Source organism: Halichoerus grypus, chromosome 11 (genome assembly GCF_964656455.1).
Source record: "Halichoerus grypus chromosome 11, mHalGry1.hap1.1, whole genome shotgun sequence".
Taxonomy (NCBI): domain Eukaryota; kingdom Metazoa; phylum Chordata; class Mammalia; order Carnivora; family Phocidae; genus Halichoerus; species Halichoerus grypus.
The window spans coordinates 93,438,781-93,460,771 of NC_135722.1; the positions used below are offsets into that span (position 1 = coordinate 93,438,781).

Below are 21,991 nucleotides of genomic sequence, written 5' to 3' on the forward strand. Positions count from 1 at the left end.
TCCTACCCTACACCTAGTGAATCAGAAACCCTTAGGTTAGGTCTGGCAATCTGTTTTAACAAGCGCCCCAGTTGATTCTGATTCACAGTAATGTCTGAAAATCCCTGGTGTAAAGTAGTGGTTTTCAATCTTGGTTAAGCATTAGAATCACTTGGGAAGCTTTGAAAGAAAAATACTGGCGCTCAGGGTCTTACCCAGAGATGTCAATTGGTCCAGGTGAAGCTAAGAATCACTTTTTAAAATTAGTTTCTCAGGTGAATCTAATATCCAGCCAAGTTTTCAAACATCTGCTCTAGAAAATACCATTTCCCCCTCACATACAATTTATACTAAACAGAGTAAGTTTGGAGGGATGGAAGAGGTCCATTTTTCATTCCCCATATATTTACTGAGACCTTACAGTGTGTTAGGCTAGTTACCATGAAGATTGAAAATAGGTACAGAGCATAGTTCTTGCCCATAAGGAAACATATAATCTGCACTGGCAGAAAGACCTGCACATACTTCATATATAAATAATGACTTGAAAGGAACACATGGTTCAGTGCTATTGACTATAATTCAATAAACCAGTTACACATATCCTATCACTGCTAGGTCAAACTAATTTCTATCCTTTTTAAAAGAAGAGTAAGATGAAGGAAATGTATGTTGGAAAATGGTGAAGAAACAATTTTGAATATAATTAGCAATCAGTCCTTAGACAGTTGAACCTGGAGAAAGTAGTGGACAAGGTCAATAGCCACTTCAGAGACTAATTTATGAGCTTAAAGATTGAGCAAGTCAAAAATGCTTTAAAGTTTTCTCGCTGGCCTAGCAAAAAATTATGCTATGGAATCACTGTCAGTCAGCTCACCCCAATATTGTTTGTAAATTAAGTTATAACTACTAAGAAAAATAAGCGATTAAGAAATCAGCAATTAAAGAGTTTATAATAAAGCTCTTTTCACCTTTATTATTAGAAATAAAACTTTCTTTTGGCTTCACAATTCGCCTCTCCGTCTAGACTGGCTTCTTTTGAGAACATGTTTAGAAACAAATGAAAAATATTGTTCTAGGCTGGGAGAAATTACTGGTTATAAATATTTTTCACAGATAATGGACTGTTGAATTTATATTTTTAAAGGCGCAACCAAGCAAAATTCAAAATTTCATATATTTTATGAAAAGTACATTAACATCTAAAATTGGGTCAAAAATGTTGATAATTCTTTTGCATTCAGCTATGTGTTTTGAGAATTCATCTGAATATACTACATCCGTTCTTCTGTTCTATTATTAGTTACCAAGGCAAGGATGTGACCATAATCCTTTAAGGCTATAAAGGGAGTTTCTGAATTAAGAGAAAATCACAAATGTTCATCTACCTCCTCTTTCATTTCTACGAAAAAATACTTAGAGCAGGTTAGAGCATTTTAAATAATACCATTTGAATTTGGAATAGGTCTAAGGGCATCCCCATGTAATGTATTAACCTTTCCTTCATATTTGAAAATGACCTCACATTAGTAAGTAATGAATTTCAAGCTGGTTCCCCCAAGAAGGATGGCCATTCTTTTCTTATGTCCATGGGCATGTCCACTAGGAGTTGGGCTGATAGGATCCGTATGAGTGCCCATGAAATAGAGCTAAGGCTACTGGCTCTAACAGATTCTGAATCCATCATCTGGGATAGAATTTACTCTTGAAATGATCAGATAAGAAAGGGAGGGCATTTATTTTTCTCATTTTATAGATGGAGAGACTAAAGTTTATATCATTTGCACAGAATAAAGGGTGGTATAGTGATTATAGTTGTGGTTGGAAAGGTAATAGAATCACCTGGATAATTAAAAAGACAAAACAGGGGGCGCCTGGCTGGCTCAGTTGGTTAAGCATCTGCCTTTGGCTCAGATCATGATCTTGGGGTCCTGGGATTGAGCCCCGCATCAGGTTCCCTGCTCAGTGGGGAGTCTGCTGCTCCCTCTCCCAATTCCCCTGCTTGTGTTCCCTCTCTCTCTGTTCCCTCACTTGCTGTCTCTCTAATAAATAAAATCTTAAAAAAAAAAAAAAAAGAATTAGTGGAATAGGGGCTCCTGGGTGGCTCCGTTTGTTAAGCTTCTGCCTTCGGCTCAGGTCATGATCCCAGGTTCCTGGGATCGAGCCCCGTGTCTGGCTCCCCTCTCGGTGGGAAGCCTGCTTCTCCTGCTCCCTCTGCCTGCCACTCCCCCTGCTTGCGCTCTCACGTTCTCTCTCTCTCTAATAAATAAAATAAATCTTAAAAAAAAAGAATTCGTGGACTAATTCCCCTGATTCTTCAAAGACGAGCAAGGGATAGGACGTTTGTTTTACTCAGCCACGTGGCTGTAATGACGTCCCCATCTCGAAGGAAGTGATCTCCAGCCATTTCAAACAAAGGCACATTCCAGTGCTTGGAAGAGATTATTAAGTAGCACTTACGTACCTGTTCTGGGAGAACGTCCCCCCTTTTTTTACTGTGAAGTTGAAGATAAGAGTCCGTTTTAGGACTAGGTAATCCCAAAGTCAGCTTGTTTTTTTCCACGAAATATTGTTTGGACTTCCTTCGCCGACGGCCACGTGATCCTGGCAGGAAAACCTCATTATGTGAACTTGAACTCTTCAAGTAATGAGAGAGGTTACTTGACTTCTCCCCCAGATCACTGTTGCTCAGCTCTGAAAATAGCCGGCTGTGATGGGCACCACCCTCATAGTTTGGGCTTAAAAATTCACTGCCAAGCAAAGAGGCAACGCTCTGTGGGCTACTCTTGCGTTCACCTTTCTCCCCCGAGAGTTCCATCGAGGGCTCCTTGGAAGGGTACAGTGGATCCAGAGTCAGATTTTCAGTAGAGCTGTCTACAGACTCTGATAATGCTTCCATAGTCAACAACTTCCTCTCCTCTTTCTTACTCTTCCAGTGTGGGTCATATCGGAGGTCCGAATATTTGTCTTCGACTGGTTGTTGGCTGCCCAAAGCAGAAAGGAAATGTCAAATCCTTAATCAAAATGAATTTACTCATTATGTTTAGTCATCTTACTTGAATCTTTCTCCTATAATTTTCCTTTTACTACCTACGTGTTGAAGACATAACTGAGGCTCAAATTAGGTGTACGGAGTAAGGGCAAAAAGGTTTTAATTACAAGTTCATTAAATTAGGGAATAAAAATGGGGGATAGTTAATATAAATGCCCCAAAACAGCTGAAGATCACATGCCAGTGGTTCAAGGGATGCTATTACTTATGCACAACTTAAGTACTTCAGCTAGTGAAGATAAAACTGATTTCACATTTTGGCTGGTGACTACACGTTTGGGTGCTTATCTAGGAAGAAAATGCCATTATTGCCTGGATGATAGTTTCCTTGGTCTGCTTCTGCTGTGAGGGAAAGCAAGGTTTATCTCAACTGAATACCTACCTAGGTTTATCCTCCTTTTAAGTATTTTGCTTTTCATTTTGTCTTTGTAGATTTTATCACATGTGCTGTAGAAAGATCCCCAATGTTCAGAATCAGATGGTGGCTCACTGAAAAGTTCTTAGTTCGTATTCTTTTGGTTTGTCACATGGATGCACACAAAACAGAACACAGGTCAGTGTGTGCTCTTAGCTGTAGGACAGCCCTATTTCAGCAAAAGGTTAAACATATGGTCCCGCCAGAGGGACGTGGGCTAGTCCATAATCAGGGCATATGACCCCAAATAAAGTCTTCCCTTTTCCTCATGACAATCTCAATTTGTAAAGCACCTCCTGGTCTTAACCAAAAAAAAAAAAAAAAAAAAAAAAAAAGCTGGTAATATGGCATATTTAATGGCCCCTTTGATCTTCAAAAGCTAAATGGGAGAGATTTTCCTTCCTTGAGTATAGTAGATGCAATCCTCTAATCAAAAAGAAAATGTAAATCACCTAGGCTTTTTATGCTACTTGATATTCCCGTTTACAGAGGACATAATTTTATGCTGGGTAAACAAACTAATGGTGCCCCTACTACTAATTCACTTCTCTTAATGTGGACCTAGATGTTTTTTGATTTGATGTAAAGCAAAAATAAGAGTGAAAAGACAAAACTCCCATGTCTTGCTAAACTGTCATTTTGATTTTTTAGTTCACATATTAAGATGGAGAACTTCTTGGGGCACCTGTGTGGCTCAGTCAAGTGTCTGCCTTCCGCTCAGGTCATGGTCCCAGGGTCCTGGGATCGAGCCCCACATTGGGCTCCCTGCTCGGCGGGGAGCCTGCTTCTCCCTCTCCCTCTGCCCCTCCTCCTGCTTGTGCTCTCTTTCTTTCTCTCTGACAAATAAATAAAATCTTAGAAAAAAAAAAAAGAACTTCTTGGGGTAGGCTGCTCTTCTTTCTCCACCAAGGGAAGAAAAATGATACTCTCTTCCAGCAAAATGCCTGAATGGAGATTGTGCACATTTATTGGGAAGTGGGATATCAAACTGTACAACTCACCCCGCGCCCTAAGCACCACGGGTTACCTGCCTCTGGGGCTTTTGAGGAGGAGGTTTCTCCTGTGTGATGTCATATGAACTCACACTATGTTTTGGCCTTGCCTTTCACTCGGCTCTCTAGGTCTCACTGGGCATGGAGTGGTCCAGCAGGGCACAATCTGGACTTGGGACTGGACAGACCTGGGCTCAAGTTCTGGGTCTGTCATTCCCTATGTGTGCATGAAATCATGCCATCTTTTGTCTGTAATTAGCGATAAATTGTATTTGTTCTGTTTACTTCTCAGGATTGCATAAACATCAAAATGAGACAATGTATCTTAATCTTCTGTATATGTGCTTATTTCACCTTTTGCTATGGTAACTTTGCCTCTTCACCCACTTAAAGTTCTGGGCGGCAGGGACTGAGAGTCATCCTTCCTTCCCTAACTTCTGCCTGAGTACTCTACCCTGTGCTCTGGACAGAGGAGTTAATGAGCATTTCTTAAATAACTGAGCCTCTAAAATTACTTCAGTCAAGACAAATGTAGCATCAGATATTAATTTTTAAAAACCCAATGGTAGTAAATTAGAATCTACACACACATGCAGAAAAGCTTCTTGCATTGGACCAAATTAGTGAATGATTTTAGGGCTTACCATGTAATGAGTTAAACATAAGGGTGATTGTTCAGGTGGGAAAGAACAGATTAAGGGGCACCTTGATCATATCTTCAAGCAAATAAAGATAGGAAATTTTTGTAAGTGAAGAAAGGTGCTGTTTCCCCATATCCAATACATACTAAAGGGAAAAAGTAAACGTAACTGTCCTGTTCATTCATTTGCTCTATTTCACAGAACTGAACTTCTATCATTCCCTTGCTCACTCAGTGATTCTGCTGAGTGTTTATTGAGCACTTACTGAGCTAGGGGATACAGTGATGGGCTCACAGCCTTGTAGGGAATACAGACAAGAAAATAAGCAATATATAGAGCACCTGGGTGGCTCAGATGGTTAAGCGTCTGCCTTTAGTTCAGGTCATGATCCCAGGGTCCTGGGATGGAGCCCCACATTGGGTTCCCTGCTGAGCAGGGAGCCTGCTTCTCCCTCTGCCTGCCACTTCCCCTGCTTGTATACTCTCTCTCTCTCTCTCTCTCTGTCAAAAATAAATAAAATCTTAAAAAAAAAAGAAAAGAAAACAAGCAATTTATGATGGGAGTGATGAGCGTCCTGACGAGGAGCATGGGCCTATCGAGACTCACGAGGGACCTCCAGTCCCATCTCGGGAGGTCGAGAGAAGCGTTCTGAAGGAAGTGATGGTTTAGCTGAGACCTAAGGCTAAGAAGCACAGGGAGTGTATGCCAGGCTGAGGGAAGAGCTTGTAAAACGGAATGGAGAGGAGAACGTGGTGCTCTCAAAGAACAGATTCTGTATGGATGAAAGGAAGGTTGAGCGTTCAGGGTGAAGCAGAGGTGAGATCTTGAAAGGCTCTGTAAACTCCGTGAAGGAATGTGGGTTACCTAAATTAACTTGAGAGTCTGGCTTGGAGCAAAAATAATTTAATTAGAGAGCAAAGATGTTAGCGAGACATCAATACTTTTGGATAGCCCAGGTGATGAGTTTTTGGAAGGGATTATCTACAGGGGCATTTTTGTTTGCTTGTTTTTTGTAAAGTCTTAGAATAGCCAGCCTTCTTCTTTGCACTCCTTAAAGCAGGGTTTGGCAGCCTTTGAATGTGAGCATCCCACTGGGGATCACTGCTCTGTTACTTAACCGGGGTGGCGGGACATAGAGTGCTGACTTTGGAAAGATAGTCCATATTGCATGCCCATTAGGGAATGCTGACGGTGAATCTCCAGTTTTCCTTAGAAGAGCCCAATGAGGGAAGTGCTATTATTATCCCCATTTAATAGATGAAGGACCTGGAGCTTAGAGAGCTCATGGGACTTTCCCAAGGTCACAGAGCGAACAAATGGTGGAACCAGGACATAGACCCTGGCAGTCTGCCCAGCTCCTGTCTGCGAGTTGGCCTGTATTATGCAGCTATTCCCATAGGTGGTTGTGGAGCAAGGCCTGCCTTCTGTGAGTCAGTGAATCGGTCAGTCGGCCAGTCAGCAAATAGGCGCTGAGCAGCTCCCTGGGTCCTAGCCATTGAAGCATGGTGAGCAAAACAGAAGCAGGCTGGTGGATCTTACCTGTTAGCAAGGAAACAGGCTTTATGAGCCAGCTCTCATGATCCAGTAATAAATTAGATGTATAAAGAAATGCAGCATATTATGGGTATTTAAAATAGGAGGGCATAAGCTTGCTCATCACTGAAAATATGTTAACCTCTTATTTCCAGATTCAATTGGCAGATGATATCTCAAAGTCCATTTCATTTCTATACTATGATCCTATGATAAACTCACAGAAGAATCAATAGACAGAAGAATGCTTATTATTTAAAAACATATGTAGTCTTTGGGGCGCCTGGGAGGCTCAGTCAGTTGGGTGTCTGACTCTTGGTTTCAGCTCAGGTCATGATCTCAGGGTTGTGAGATCGGGCCCCACGTTGGGCTCTGCACTCAGCACAGAGTCTACTTGAGTTTCTCTCTCCCGCTTCCTCTGCTTCTCCTCCTTCCCTCTCAGATAAATAAATCTTTAAAAAAAAATAGGTAGTCTTCAAGGATTGAAGGATATGATTTCCCTGATTCTGTCTCTGCAGTTATACTAAGAAAACTGGCACTCACAGTGGTCATCACATTTAACCAGCACCTGCTGATAATGGCATAATGTCTAGTCACGAGTATAGACCTTTCTCGGTTATATGTCATCTCCGTGGTGCTCTTCTTGCCTGAATAACGACACGGCGTCTTTTGGTTCTGAGAAATGGTACAGCAGGGTGCCTAAGGACAAGGGGCCCAGGATCAGACTGCCTGTACTCGATTCCTGGTGCCACCAGTTACTGTGTGGGCATGTGCAAATTATTTAAATTTTCTGTGCCTCAGCTTGCTCATCAGTGAAATGGGGATAACAGTACCCATCTCACAGTGCTGTTGAGAGGATGAAGTGAGTTAATACATATGAATGCTTACAATGAATTGTGTCCTTGACACAGAGTAAGGATCCAGTGAGGGCTAGCTATGACCGCCTCTGTCTGTGAGCTCCGTCACCATTCTTGACTTGCCCTGTGTTACAGTCAGTCACCATGACACAACATTGTCGTGTATTGTGCTTCCTGCTGGTGGATCTCAAGGGATTCTTCTCTCCCTGGGGCTCAAGTTATTTCCAGGTCACAAAGCTGTGTTGTGATGCACTAAGGGGCACCTTCGTGGCCTGAAGGAACTAGCACTTATCTTCAAAAATCCAATTTTTGTTACCATGACTTAGGCACCTGTGGACAATCTGTTTGCACTGTAGTTTAGGAAATGGGACTAAGAAATTTCAGCCACATGATGAAATATTTTAGGAACCTGCTGAGTGCTGATGAGGAAGATAAAACTGGGAGAATTAAATGACTTTAGATCTTCAGAAAGAACTGTAATTTCTGGCCTCAACGAATTACCGTTCTTAAATGCCCCTAGAAGTATATCACACATTGCAGAAAGACTGGTGTTTTAAATGGAACCTAAGCAATACAAAGGGTTGGGGAACAAATCAGAAAAAAAAAAAAAAAAAAAAAAAAGAATTGCTTTGGCTGAGAAAAATGTTTCTGAACCAATCCTATGAAGAGAAACTCTAATAATGTATACAGAGGAGATTTGAATCTGAAAATGTGGCTCTTCTAAGAACTTTAATTACACTGTGCCATTTATACCTGTAATGACCGTCTCTAAGTATCCCCTCCGTCCCCTTTCTAGATGGAAACTATATGTCGAAACAAATGCCAGGTTATGTTTTGCAAAATCATGAGCACGGGAAGCTGTAATACTTCACAGAAACGAATCTAATGGTTGAAATAGAACATGATACTGAAGAACCCCATTGTACTGAGCTTGTGTGTTAAGAAGCTCAATTAGGTTTCGTGGTCCAGGTCAACACACTGGAACAAAATGAGTGTGAAGTGCTCCTTCCTCAGTAATCATCTGCACACAAAACATGCACTTCTCTTCCTCCCCATTTGATAGAAAGGTTACACAGACAATGCGTACACAACTCTTTTGTTGATGTTCAGACAACAGATGCCGGGTCTCCTCTTCAGATGCCTAGGTAAGACCTGGATGCAGAGAGGAAGGGGAGTTGGTCTCATATGCACACGCCATGATATTTGCAGGCTTTAATGGACCATATTTGAGTACTTACTGTACTCAACTTCAAACAAAATAAAATCAAATCTCCATTTAATGAAGAGCCTCATAGTTAGTGTAGCATTCAATCAAAAAATTACTAAAATTAGAGCATGTTTCTAGTACAATTAACATCCTTTGCACTCATAATAAAATATTCAATAACTGGCCATTTTGCCTGTTGAGGTGGTGAATAAAAGCACTGCTATTAATCATTTAGCAGTTATTTATTTGCCACTTTATTTTAAGTAGGCAGTTAAATTGAAACTGCACATGTTATTATTGATTTAGGTTTAATTTAATCCTTTTTAACAGAACAATTATTCCCAATTTATATGCCATTAAATCTTTTATGCATATGAACAGCAAATGCAATTTTTGTTTAAGTGTAAAGTTTTTAATGCTTCTTTAAGGAACTATAAAACTGACAATTATTTCCAAGGATTTCTGAGTTCTAGGCTCATCTTAATCTTTTTATCAGTGGCTTTTAACTAAATCAAATGAAATAAATCCAAAAGATTAAAAAAATCACTTTTGCAAGCATGAAATAAAATGGTCCCATTAATATGCTGATGCACTTCAAGTAGGTTGTTTACAGTGTAGGGAATTTCATTTATTGTAGGCATCCTGATTAAAAAAAAAAATTTTTTTTAATAGAAAAAAGTTGCTTTAATGAACTGAAGGCCAAACACTGTCTCCAGAAGCGCACTCAAGAGAAGGGACTGGGGTTTTGGAAAAAAGATGGCAGAGGAGCAGGGGACCCTATTTCAACTGGTCCCCAGAATTGAGCTGGATATCTACCAGACCACTCTGAGCACCCACGAAACCAGCCTGAGATGTAAGAAGATCTGGATCTCTACAAACAGAATATCGCAGGCGGTTGGTTTTGAGGTATGAAGCGGGGAGCCCTGATTCCACGGGCAGATATCGGAGGATAAACGGCAGCGGGAGGGAGCCTGGCCGTGGGGATCCTACACTGCCGGTGAGTGACAGCCTCGATCGCTGCGGACGGGGCACAGACTTGCAGACCGGTAGCGTCGGGAAAGGACTTTAGGGCAGCCCACGGGTCGGAACGTGGAGCGGCGGGGTCGCGCCTGCGAACTGCAGCCCCTGGGGCAGAAACCCGGAGCGGTGGGGTCGCGCGGGTGAACACGAACTGGGAGCGGCTGGCGGTTTTAAAAGCACAAAGGGCAGGACGTGCCCCGACCTGGAGGCAGGACTGGGAGCGCTGTGGAGGGGCGCACAACCCAGGCCGCTGCAGTTTATAGCAGCACAGACAGAAACAGAGACAGTGTGGCCTGGAGAGCTCACTGAAGAACAGACTGAGGTCTCTGTGCTCTGAGGCAGAGGGTTGGAAATGGTCTCTTCTGCTCTGACTCGGGGAAGAGATGCGGAAAGCCCCCAGGGAAAGGTGCCAGAGAACAAAAGCCCCCAAAACTGATTCCCGCTGAGCCCATCCCCCACCACAGGGTGCAGGGCAACTCCATCGGAACAGGGTTGCCTGAGTAACAGCGCGGCAGGCCCCTCCCCCAGAAGACAGGCTGGGAAAACAAGAGGCCAGCAACCCTAAGGTCCCAAGAAAACAGGTGCATCTTGCTTTGGTTCTGGTCAATAATTTGGACTCTATACATTCCCTCAAACACCCACCAACAGAATGACTAGGAGGAGGAGCCCCCAAAACAGAAAAGACTCAGAGATTATGACTTATGCTGCAGATTTACAAATGGATGCAGACATAACCAAGATGTCGGAGATGGAATTCAGGCTAGCAATTGTGAAGACAATGGCTAGAATGGAGAAATCAATTAATGGCAACATAGAGTCTAAGGGCAGAAATGAAAGGTGAATTGGCAGAACTTAAAAATGCTATCAGTGAGATCCAATCCAATCTAGATAATCTAACAGCTAGGGTAACTGAGGCAGAAGAACGAATAAGCGACCTGGAAGACAATATAATAGATAAAAAGGGAAAAGAGGAGGCCAGGGAAAAACAACTCAGAATCCATGAAAATAGAATCAGAGAAATAAGTGACACCATGAAGCCTTCCAATGTCAGAATAATTGGAATCCCAGAGGCAGTGGAGAGAGAGAGGACTAGAAGATGTATTTGAGCAAATCGTAGCTGAGAACTTCCCTAATCTGGGGAATGAAATGAACAGTCGCATCCTAGAGGCAGAGAGGACCCCTCCCAAGATCAAGGAAAATAGGCCAACACCCCGGCATGTAATAGTAAAACTTGCAAATCTTAGAACCAAGGAAACCATCTTAAGGGCAGTTAGGGGAAAGAGATTCCTTACGTACAGAGGGAGGAACATCAGAATAACGTCAGACCTATCCACAGAGACCTGGCAAGCCAGAAAGGCCTGGCAAGACATATTCAGGGTACTAAATGAGAAGAACATGCAGCCAAGAATACTTTATCCGGCAAGGCTTTCATTTGGAATGGATGGAGAGATGCAGAGCTTCCACGACCGGCAGAAACTGAAAGAATATGTGACCACTAAGCTGGCCCTGCAAGAAATATTAAGGGGGGTTCTATAAAAGGAGAAAGACCCCAAGAGTGATATACAACAGAAATTTACAGGGACAATCTATAAAAACAACATCTTCACAGGCAACATGATGACAATTAATTCATATCTTTCAATAATCACTCTCAATGTGAATGGCCTAAACGCTCCCATAAAATGACACAGAGTTGCAGATTGAATAAAAAGACAGGACCCATCCATATGCTGCCTACAAGAGACTCATTTTGAACTTAAAGATACATCCAGACTGAAAGTGAAGGGATGGAGATCCATCTTCCATGCCAGCAGACCTCAAAAGAAAGCTGGGGTAGCAATTCTTATATCAGACAAATTAGATTTTAAACTAAAGTCTGTAATTAGAGACACAGAAGGACACTATATCATTCTTAAAGGGTCTATCCAACAAGAAGATCTAACAATTGTAAATATCTATGCCCCCAACATGGGAGCAGCCATCTACATAAGCCAACTGTTAACCAAAATAAAGAGTCATATTGATAACAATACGTTAATTGTAGGAGACCTCAATACTCCACTCTCAGCAATGGACAGATCATCTAAGCAGAAAATCAACAAAGAAACAAGAGCTTTGAATGATACTTTGGACCAGATGGACCTCATAGGTATTTACAGAACATTCCACCCTAAAACAACAGAAGACTCATTCTTCTCGAGCACACATGGAACTTTCTCCAGAATAGACCACATACTGGGTCACAAATCCGGTCTCAACTGATACCAAAAGATTGAGATTATTCCCTGCATATTCTCAGACCACAATGCTTTAAAACTGGAACTCAATCACAAGAAAAAATTTGGCAGAAATTCAAACACTTGGAAGCTAAAGACCACTCTGCTCAAAAATGTTTGGGTCAAACCAGGAAATCAAAGAAGAACTTAAACAATTCATGGAAATCAATGAGAACGAAAACACATCGGTCCAAAACCTATGGGATACTGCAAAGGCGGTCCTAAGGGGGAAATACATAGCCATCTAAGCCTCACTCAAAAAAATAGAAAAATCCCGAATTCACCAACTAACTCTACACCTTAAAGAACTAGAGAAAAAGCAACAAACGATGCCTAAGCCACGCATTAGAAGAGAAATAATTAAAATTAAAGGAGAGATCAATGAATTAGAAACCAGAAACACAGTAGATCAGATCAACGAAACTAGAAGTTGGTTCTTTGAAAGAATTAATAAGATTGATAAACCACTGGCCAGACTTATCCAAAAGAAAAGAGAAAGGGCCCAAATTAATAAAATTATGAATGAAAGGGGAGAGATCACGACTAACACCAAGGAAATAGAAACAATTACTAGAAATTATTATCAACAACTATATGCCAATAAACTGAGCAATCTGGATGAAATGGAGGCCTTCCTGGAAACCTATAAGCTGCCAAGGCTGAAACAGGAAGAAATTGACAACCTGAATAGGCCAATAACCAGTAACGAGATTGAAGCAGTGATCAAAAACCTCCCAAAAAACAAGAGTCCAGGACCTGATGGATTCCCTGGGGAATTCTACCAAACATTCAAAGAAGAAATAATACCTATTCTACTGAAGTTGTTTCAAAAAATAGAAACAGAAGGAAAACTTCCAAACTCATTCTATGAGGCCAGCATTACCTTAATCCCCAAACCAGGCAAAGACCCCATCAAAAAGGAGAATTTCAGACCGATATCCCTGATGAATATGGATTCCAAAATCCTCAAAAAAATCCTAGCTAATAGGATCCAACAATACATTAAAAGGATCATCCACCACGACCAAGTGGGATTTATCCCCAGGATGCAAGGGTGGTTTAACATTCGCAAATCAATCAATGTGATAGAACACATTAATAAGAGGAGGGAGAAGAACCATATGGTCCTCTCAACTGATGCAGAAAAAGCATTGGACAAAATACAACATCCTTTCCTGATTAAAACTCTTCAGAGTATAGGGATAGAGGGAACATTCCTCAAGTGCATAAAATCCATCTATGAAAAACCCACAGCGAATATCATCCTCAATGGGGAAAAGCTGAGAGCCTTTCCCTTAAGATCAGGAACACGTCAAGGATGCCCACTCTCGCCACTATTGTTCAACATAGTCCTAGAAGTCCTAGCAACAGAAATCAGACAACAAAAAGAAATAAAAGGTATTCAAATTGGCAAAGAAGAAGTCAAACTCTCTCTTTTCGCAGGCAACACGATACTTTATGTGGAAAACCCAAAAGACTCCACCCCCAAATTACTAGAACCCATACAGCAATTCAGTAATGTGGCAGGATACAAAATCAATGCACAGAAATCAGTTGCTTTCTTATATACTAATGCAACTGTAGAAAGAGAAATTAGAGAAATGATTCCATTTACAATAGCACCAAAAACCATAAGATAGCTCGGAATAAACCTAACCAAAGAGGTAAAGGATCTATACTCTAGGAACTACAAAACACTCATGAAAGAAATTGAAGGAGACACAAAAAGATGGAAAAATATTCCATGCTCATGGATCGGAAGAATAAACATTGTTAAAATGTCTATGCTACCCAGAGCAATCTATACCTTCAATGCCATTCCAATCAAAATTCCAATGACATTTTTCAAAGTGCTGGAACAAACAATCCTAAAATTTGTGTGGAATCAGAAAAGACCCCGAATCGCCAAGGAAATGTTGAAAAAGAAAAACAAAGCTGGGGGCATCACGTTGCCCGATTTCAAGCTATATTACAAAGCAGTGATCACCAAGACAGCATGGTACTGGCACAAAAACAGACATATAGACCAATGGAACAGAATAGAGAATCCAGATATGGACCCTCAACTCTATGGTCAAATAATCTTTGACAAAGCAGGAAAAAACATGCAATGGAAAAAAGACAGTCTCTTCAATGAATGGTGCTGGGAAAACTGGACAGCCACATGCAGAAGAATGAAACTCGACCATTCTCTAACACCATTCACAAAGATAAACTCAAAGTGGATGAAAGACCTCAATGTGAGACAGGAATCCATCAAAATCCTAGAGGAGAACATAGGCAGTAACCTCTTTGACATCGGCCACAGCAACTTCTTTCAAGATACATCTCCAAAAGCTAGTGAAACAAAAGCAAAAATGAACTTTTGGGACTTCATCAAGATAAAAAGCTTCTGCACAGCAAAGGAAACAGTCAACAAAACAAAGAGGCAACCCACAGAATGGGAGAAGATATTTGCAAAGGACACTACAGATAAAGAGCTGGTATCCAAGATCTATAAATAACTTCTCAACTCAACACCCAAAAAACAAATAATCAAGTCAAAAAGTGGGCAGAAGATATGAAAAGACACTTCTCTGAAGAAGACATACAAATGGCTAACAGACACATGAAAAAATATTCATCATCATTAGCCATCAGGGAAATTCAAATCAAAACCACATTGAGATACCACCTTACACCAGTTAGAATGGCAAAAATGGACAGGGAAAGAAACAACAAATGTTGGAGAGGTTGTGGAGAAAGGGGAACCCTCTTACGCTGTTGGTGGGAATGCAGGTTGGTACAGCCACTTTGGAAAACAGTGTGGAGGTTCCTCAAAAATTTAAAAAATAGAGCTACCCTATGACCCAGCAATTGCACTACTGGGTATGTACCCCAAAGACACAGATGTAGTGAAAAGAAGGGCCATATGCACCCCAATGTTCATAGCAGCAATGTCTGCAATAGCCAAACTGTGGAGAGAGCCGAGATGCCCTTCAACAGATGAATGGATAAAGAAGATGTGGTCCATATATACAATGGAATATTACTCAGCCATCAGAAAGGATGAATACCCAACTTTTACATCAACATGGATGGGACTGGAGGAGATGATGCTAAGTGAAATAAGTCAAGCAGAGAAAGTCAATTATCATATGGTTTCACTTATTTGTGGAACATAAGGAATAGCATGGAGGACACTAGGAGAAGGAAGGGGAAAAATGGGGGGGGAATTGGAGGGAGAGATGAACCATGAGAGACTATGGACTCTGAGAAACAAACAGGGTTTTAGAGGGGAGGGGGGTGGGGGGATGGGTTAGCCTGGTGATGGGTATTAAGGAGGGCACGTACTGCATGGAGCACTGGGTGTTATATGAAAACAATGGATCGTGGATCACCACATCAAAAACTAATGATGTATGGTGACTAACATAACATAATAAAATTAAAAAAAAAAAAAAAGGGACTGGATTGTTACCTAGTGAACTTTATTTACAGCAGTTATATAATTTGGATAATTCCAACCAGAGTCCCTTCTTTGTCTTTGACAACAGATTTATGGCTGCAAAATAACCGGATATTTGCCCCACGTTCTTATAAGTACCAGCCTTGATTCAAGGACAGTCTGTGAGTTGAATGAAAACAAATGATCTAAAGAGCACGTGGTCATCATTGTGATGTAAAATTATCGTACCTCACTTCTCTTATCTTGTGTGAAACAAAACCTGCATCTTCACAGGGGAAGTGACGTATGACCCAGTATTTAGAAACACAATTCCTTGCATTCAGTGAGCGTTTACAATGCTCACGCTAGGAATTTTCCATGGAGATCTTGGATGTTCTTTTCATTCTCCAGAAACGGTGGCTAAGAAGCCTTGGATTTATAAAATTTGTAGGCGTTTACATTTCTTTAGATAGAATTTCCTGCCTTTTATTTATTTTATTATTTGTAAAAGATTTATTTATCAGGAGAGAGAGAGAGAGAGAGCGAGTATGAGTGAGCCAGGGTGGGCAGGGGAGGGGGAGAAGGGAAAAAAAAAAATCTCAAGGAGACTCCCCGCTGAGTGCAGAATCTATGCAGGGTTCAATCTCAGGACCTTGAGACAGTGACCTGAGCGAAAATCAAGAGTCTGATGCCTAAAGGACTGAGCCACCTAGGCACCCCAAAGAATTTCCTGTCTTCTAAATGCCTGATATTGACAGCATTGTAATTGCAAGGTAGCTGTGATGTCATGAAAGGCAGTGGAAGGACAGGCCTTGAAACGTGGGTCCCAGTCCAGATTTTGCCACTGACCGGCTGTGTGTACTTGGGTGAATCTCTTCACCACCCTAGGCCTTGGATTCCTCCTTTGGACAATAAGGGGAATAGGCTGTACTTTAGGAGCCCTGCAGCTCTGAGAACCCATAGTTTTATTAATTGGATTACATCCATCATGCAAAATTCAGCAATGGTATGTAAGAATTGGAAAAAGCATTCATTTTAAATTCAGTATATTAAAAATGTGTAATAATTAAAGCTTTCTCTATTTTCACACTTGCCAGGGAGTAGAAATAATGACTACAGTTAAGGTCATGGATTAAACTATTCCTTTAATAGCTTGCTTACAATCCTCTTAACCGTCTTGATAACCTTACAGGATTGTAGGTGATGTAACTTTAAATGATGCTTGGGGAGGTTTTTGATCTCACTCTTTATTTACTAATTTAACACCATAAGCATCCCAATTTTGAAATAAGCTGGAAAGGAACTAGCGGTTGTCTCTGAGGGCATTACACCCCAGGGCACTGTGGCTTTAGCATTTCTGGCGGGGACTCTGCCTTTAATGGACACAATCTATGCCCACGCACACACTTGACTTCTGTCTGACTGCTCATCTGTTGTGATGGCGCCGTGCCTGCCCTGAGGATTGCACCAGGGTTTAACGACGCGGAGTGTGAGAGCAAATGGATGCACAGACAACAGAAATGACTAACGCCTGCAACAGAAAGTCACTTCTCCGATATAACCATTCCCATGTGATCAGAAATAACTAAAATGCTAGCAGCCATCCCCAAAATACTGTGTGAAACCCCTAGAGTAAGGGGGTAGTGTAATGTACGTGAAGGGGTTGGCCCACCCAGGGCCTTAAACTGAAAATCTATCTGGTAAAGTCCGTAAAAATCAACATGGACGAATGTTTCTAGGCACCAACAGGGATGAAAGTGGGCTCCTGGAAACTCTCACAGTGTTCTTAGAATACTAGACTGTTAAACATGCCCTCAGGTGTCATCTTTATTCTCCTAACCACTGCAAACCAACAACAACAACAAAACAAACACAGTCTACGACACCCGTGCGAGAAAGGTCTGCCGTCAGCTTCATATTCCCAATGTGTTCCACAAAACAGTCTGGGAATTGTGCGGGGAAATGAAAATGCTGAGTTTTGGTCTTTACTCAGTTTCTCTTTACCCACTCACTGTTTCGGTTCTCCAGTACTGCTATTTGAACCTCCACCTGATTCTTGTACTATTAATCAGAAATAATATATATAAAAGCATTTGAGAGGAAGATCTTAGACCACCACAACACAATACAAATGCGGATTATTATTACTGAGTCCCTTTCTTATTTTTAGACAATTCTGAGCATAACAATTTAAGAATGCCTCATTGTGCCTTGACTCCTGCCCAGTAATTTCTCGCACAAGGTGGTTTATTAGAATATGGGATCTCTGGTGAAGGTTATTATTCCCAGATGATGTGAAAGACATCTACAGACCTTAATGAATGAACACATCTCTCTTTCCCAGGAGCGGTGCTGGGGAATATAGACACCTATGACCCTGCTGCCCAAAGCAAAACACGATTAATGTTGGTTTATTCCCAAGGCAGAGTATCCTTTAAAAACTTTTATTACTTTACCTAAAACGTATAATTTTCCTTGTATATTTCCTCTGGCCTCAGTTTAGTCCATATCGAAATTGTTACGGCTTTAATTTTTGCTAGATCGTAAAACTGAATCCTTTATCAGATCAGCCATGATCACCTACCTAGATAACTTCTAATTAGAGGCTCAGGTTCTGGTTAGGGGAGCATACTTTCAGTTCAATTTCTGGCTCTGGCCCTAAGTAACTGCATAAACCTTCACAACTGTCAGAGCCTTGGTTCCTTGTCTGCAAAATAGGGGTAATAATACATAAGAGGCTCTTGTAAGGATAAATAAGATAGTATATATAAAGCAAATAGTTCTACAAATGGTAGCTGATTACATTTAAGTATTCTTATTAAACACATATACTAGGTACTGTACTGCTGCCCTCTGATTTTGTTTTTTTTTTTTTTTAAACATATAAGGTTTCAGAGGCCCCAGGACTGAAGAGGTTATTTCTAATGCTCGAGGAATTACATTGATCTCTTTCTTTGCCAGCGCCGAGTATCCTAAGGCTAGTTGTGGAGTGGGGTTTAAGGATTATCACGTGGAGATCCTCTCTCCACTCTTGATTCACTCACCGTAGTCAATGCTGCTCCAATTTCCATTAAGTAAAAGGTTTTCTCTAATCCATATACATTGAACTATGGCTTGACTTTGTTGAGATACAAGAGAGTAATTGCTTTGAGGAGGTTCTAGTAACATCAAAACAGAAGAGTAGGGCTCAAGTGATTTGTCAGGCAGCTTTTAAAATATAACAGCAAGAAGAAAGAGGTTTTTCATGGTTTTAAGGCAAGGCTTTGACTAATTTTTTTGAACTACAATTCCCAGAATGCCATCTACCTTGTAAAAATGAAAGCCTACTTGAATTTCACATTGAGAGTCTGAGATCGATTTGTCTGTTTCACGGCTAGTAAACTACTCAGAGCCAAGCAACAATGCACATAGGAAAGGTTTCCAAGACTTAAGTGAAGGAGGCCAATAACTAACCTGAATAATATTTTTGAGGCATTATTTGGCTAAAGGCTTCCGTTCTGTTTTCCTTTGTAGTGGAGAACTGGTCGTCCCAACATTCGGTGTCTCAAGCACTACACCGCCAGATAATCACTAGGGGTCAAAGCCATTCTAACCCCGAGGATGATAGTCTTGTCATTAAAGATTTGTAAGGCAAATCAGTCTAAGGAAAACAGCAATATTTATGGATCTCTGAATCAGAAGACGAAGGCCCTAACCATAATTTTGATTTCTATAAGTACTTTTCTTGATTTTGAAATATATTGAGTGGCATTTACATTGTCCTTGGGTAAAGAGCAAGGGGTAAAGTCTGCTTCCTGAGCACTGGACTCAAAGAGGAAAAACTCAACTTTGGGGAAATGAGGTCCCTTAATGGATCTTTGCTTTGTTCTCCACAGGCCAGAATGCCTATCTACTGCAAAACATCTTTCCTCTGCCCTCATTTCTGGAAAAAGAAAAAAACAAAAAACAAAAAACAGCAGTAAAACTACTACCGTTTATTACCTAAGAGACTCTGACTCTCTTACATCAGAGCTATGACAAAAACACGGCTTAGGGTGTAGAGTCAGACTGCATGAGTTCTCTGCTCCACCACTCAGTCGATGTAATAAATGGGTATAAATATAACCCCTTTAAGACTCATGTATAGCCTTTAAAATGGGGATCACTATAGTGTCTCCTAACAGGGCTGCCATACAGATTAAATGAGATAATACATGTAAAGTGTTTAGCACAGGGATGGGCTCATGATAAACACTCTATAAATGCTAGCTATTGTTATGAGCACCTTAAAGTAACCTTTGGCTTCTCTTCTTCCTTCAGCCACCATATCTAATCTGTCAACAAGCCCTGTCAATTCTTACACTCATTCTCTTCCCTCCCCAACTATAAATTACCTATGCAGTGAATGAACAAAAGATTGCTAAGAAGGATGCCCACCCACATAAGCGTACATATTGGTTATCTCCGAGGAGGCTGATGGGGGTGGGGGGAATGGGTTTGAGAAGGGGAACAAGGAAGTTTTGTCTGTAATATTTTATGTCTATAAAAAATACATCTGAGGGGTGCCTGGGTGGTGCAGTCGGTTAAGCGTCCGGCTCTTGGTTTAGGCTCAGGTCATGATCTCAGGGTCCTGGGATCGAGCCCCACATCAGGCTCTGCGATCCGTGCAGAGTCTGCTTGAGTTTCTCTCCCTCTCCCTCTGCCCCTCCCACTCATGTGTGCGCTCTCTCTAAAATAAATTAATTAAAAAATATATATCTGAAACAAATACGGCAATAAGGGTTATATGGTGTTTTTCTCTGTACTTTTCTTTAGGTTAGAATTTTATCATCATTTACACCAACATCAACAACAAAACCACAAACATCCTCCCACAGCACTATGATGTTCAACAAGTTATTTGATCTCTGTTCGCCTCATTTTCCTTATCTGTGAAATGGGAAGAGCAGCATTTTTCTGGCAGGATGACAATGAAGAATTAAATGAAATTACAGATGGCCCTTTAAAAAGAGATACTGTTGTCGTTTTAATTATGATTACCATCTGGTAGTTTCTTTGTCCATCATGAGTTTACCCTCTAATTCAGAATGCACCGGCTTGCAGGATAATCTTCCTCAAACAAGGCTTCCTCTCATGGGTCTTCCTAAGAACCTGTATTCTCTCCCCCTGGTGTAGCCAGGCCAAGCAGGGGTGACTGTCTGGCTGACGCCTTCCCTGAGCCCCTCTTCCTCCCCCAGCACTGGGGCTGCACCTTGCTCATGGCGCCTACCACCTGCACTGTACTTTGAGATCCCTAAGAAGCAAATGTGCTTGATTCTGCCCGATAATATTCGCAGTGGAAGAAATAAGGAGGGAAAACAGAAAGGAAGAAAAAGACTCAGGGCTGGGCTCTAATTCTGGCTCCTGCAGGCGCCCTTCCTATGACTGCCTTGTTGGGACGGGTTGTAGCATTCTGTGTTCAATGCCCTATCTGGGGTGTGGGCTGGTTGCACGCTCGACGGCCCCTATAATCAGGCCCCTTACGCAGTCCTCTTTCCCTACGCTCAGAACAAATCCTCTGCCACCAAGTGGGGCTTGAACGTGTCACATGTTCACTCTTATTCGGTTCTTGTTTCCAAATTTTTACCTTCTCTCCAAAACCCTGCCTGCCCAAGTTCTAAGCCTTCTAAGAAACTTTCCTCAATATATTTTACCCATTTAAAAAAAAAAAAACCTAACACATCTATAACTTATAAAAAGCTAGTCACTGTTCTACATACATTGTGTATATATTCATTTATTTTCGCCTCAAAACTCTGTGAAGTAACTATTATCCCATTTTAATGATGAGGGAACTGAGGCACAGAGAGATTAAATGGACTTGGCCAACTCACACAGCCAGTAAGTGGCAGAACTTGAACCCCGATGGTCTGCTTTGGACTACACACTTTGTCACCCCATGAAAACCTCTTTCTAATCAATAGCTTTTAACTTCTTCCATACTGTGTCATATAATTTTTTCATTAAAATTGAGTAATGCACTAATTTATATTCTCTTATATTATTTGGTAGCTCATAGCATAATGTTAACAACCCATAAATACTGATTATTAGAAATTAAATCTTTATATGATTATGTAAGCTGTGGGAGGTAGACCTTCATAAGCTCAGGTAGGATTGTACTCCCAGAATGTATTTACTGACACTGATAGCAGTCCTGGGAGATGGACAGGCCAGATCAATTTGACAGGTGAGAAAAGTGAGCCACAAAAGAGTTAAGTGACTTATTCCGAATTATACACTAAACAGCAGTGCCTGGACCAAATCAACACCACCTGATTCTAAGTCATGGCACTTTTTTAGAGCAGGCTTTCTGGAATCTCTCCGAGGTCAGGTCATAGCAGTGGAGACACTTGGAATACGGACAGGAAATAAGGAGCAGGAGGAGTGCGTACACCCTTATTAATACCTATCCTTGTCTTTTGCGTATTTTTTATTTAAAAAAAGGGCGTGGCAAAAAGCCTGGCTTTAAGCTGTCCTTAGGCGCTTGGGAGCTGTCTCACACACATCACAAGGTGTTCATTACCATAGCCTGTCCTTACTGTTGCTTGTGATCTACTAGTGATGACTTAAC

The 21,991-nt window shown here is 41.2% G+C and overlaps 1 protein-coding gene across 3 annotated transcripts in view; it reads right to left on the bottom strand.

The window, feature by feature from the left end:
* JHY (junctional cadherin complex regulator) overlaps positions 1 to 21,991 on the bottom strand; it is a 63,532-nt gene that overhangs the window by 38,267 nt on the left and 3,274 nt on the right. For all 3 annotated transcript variants that reach the window (XM_036089516.2, XM_036089518.2, XM_036089513.2), the window contains exon 3: positions 2,444 to 2,963. In XM_036089516.2, coding sequence (XP_035945409.2) covers positions 2,444 to 2,963 — 520 coding nt within the window. The remainder of the gene's footprint in view (positions 1 to 2,443; positions 2,964 to 21,991) is intronic.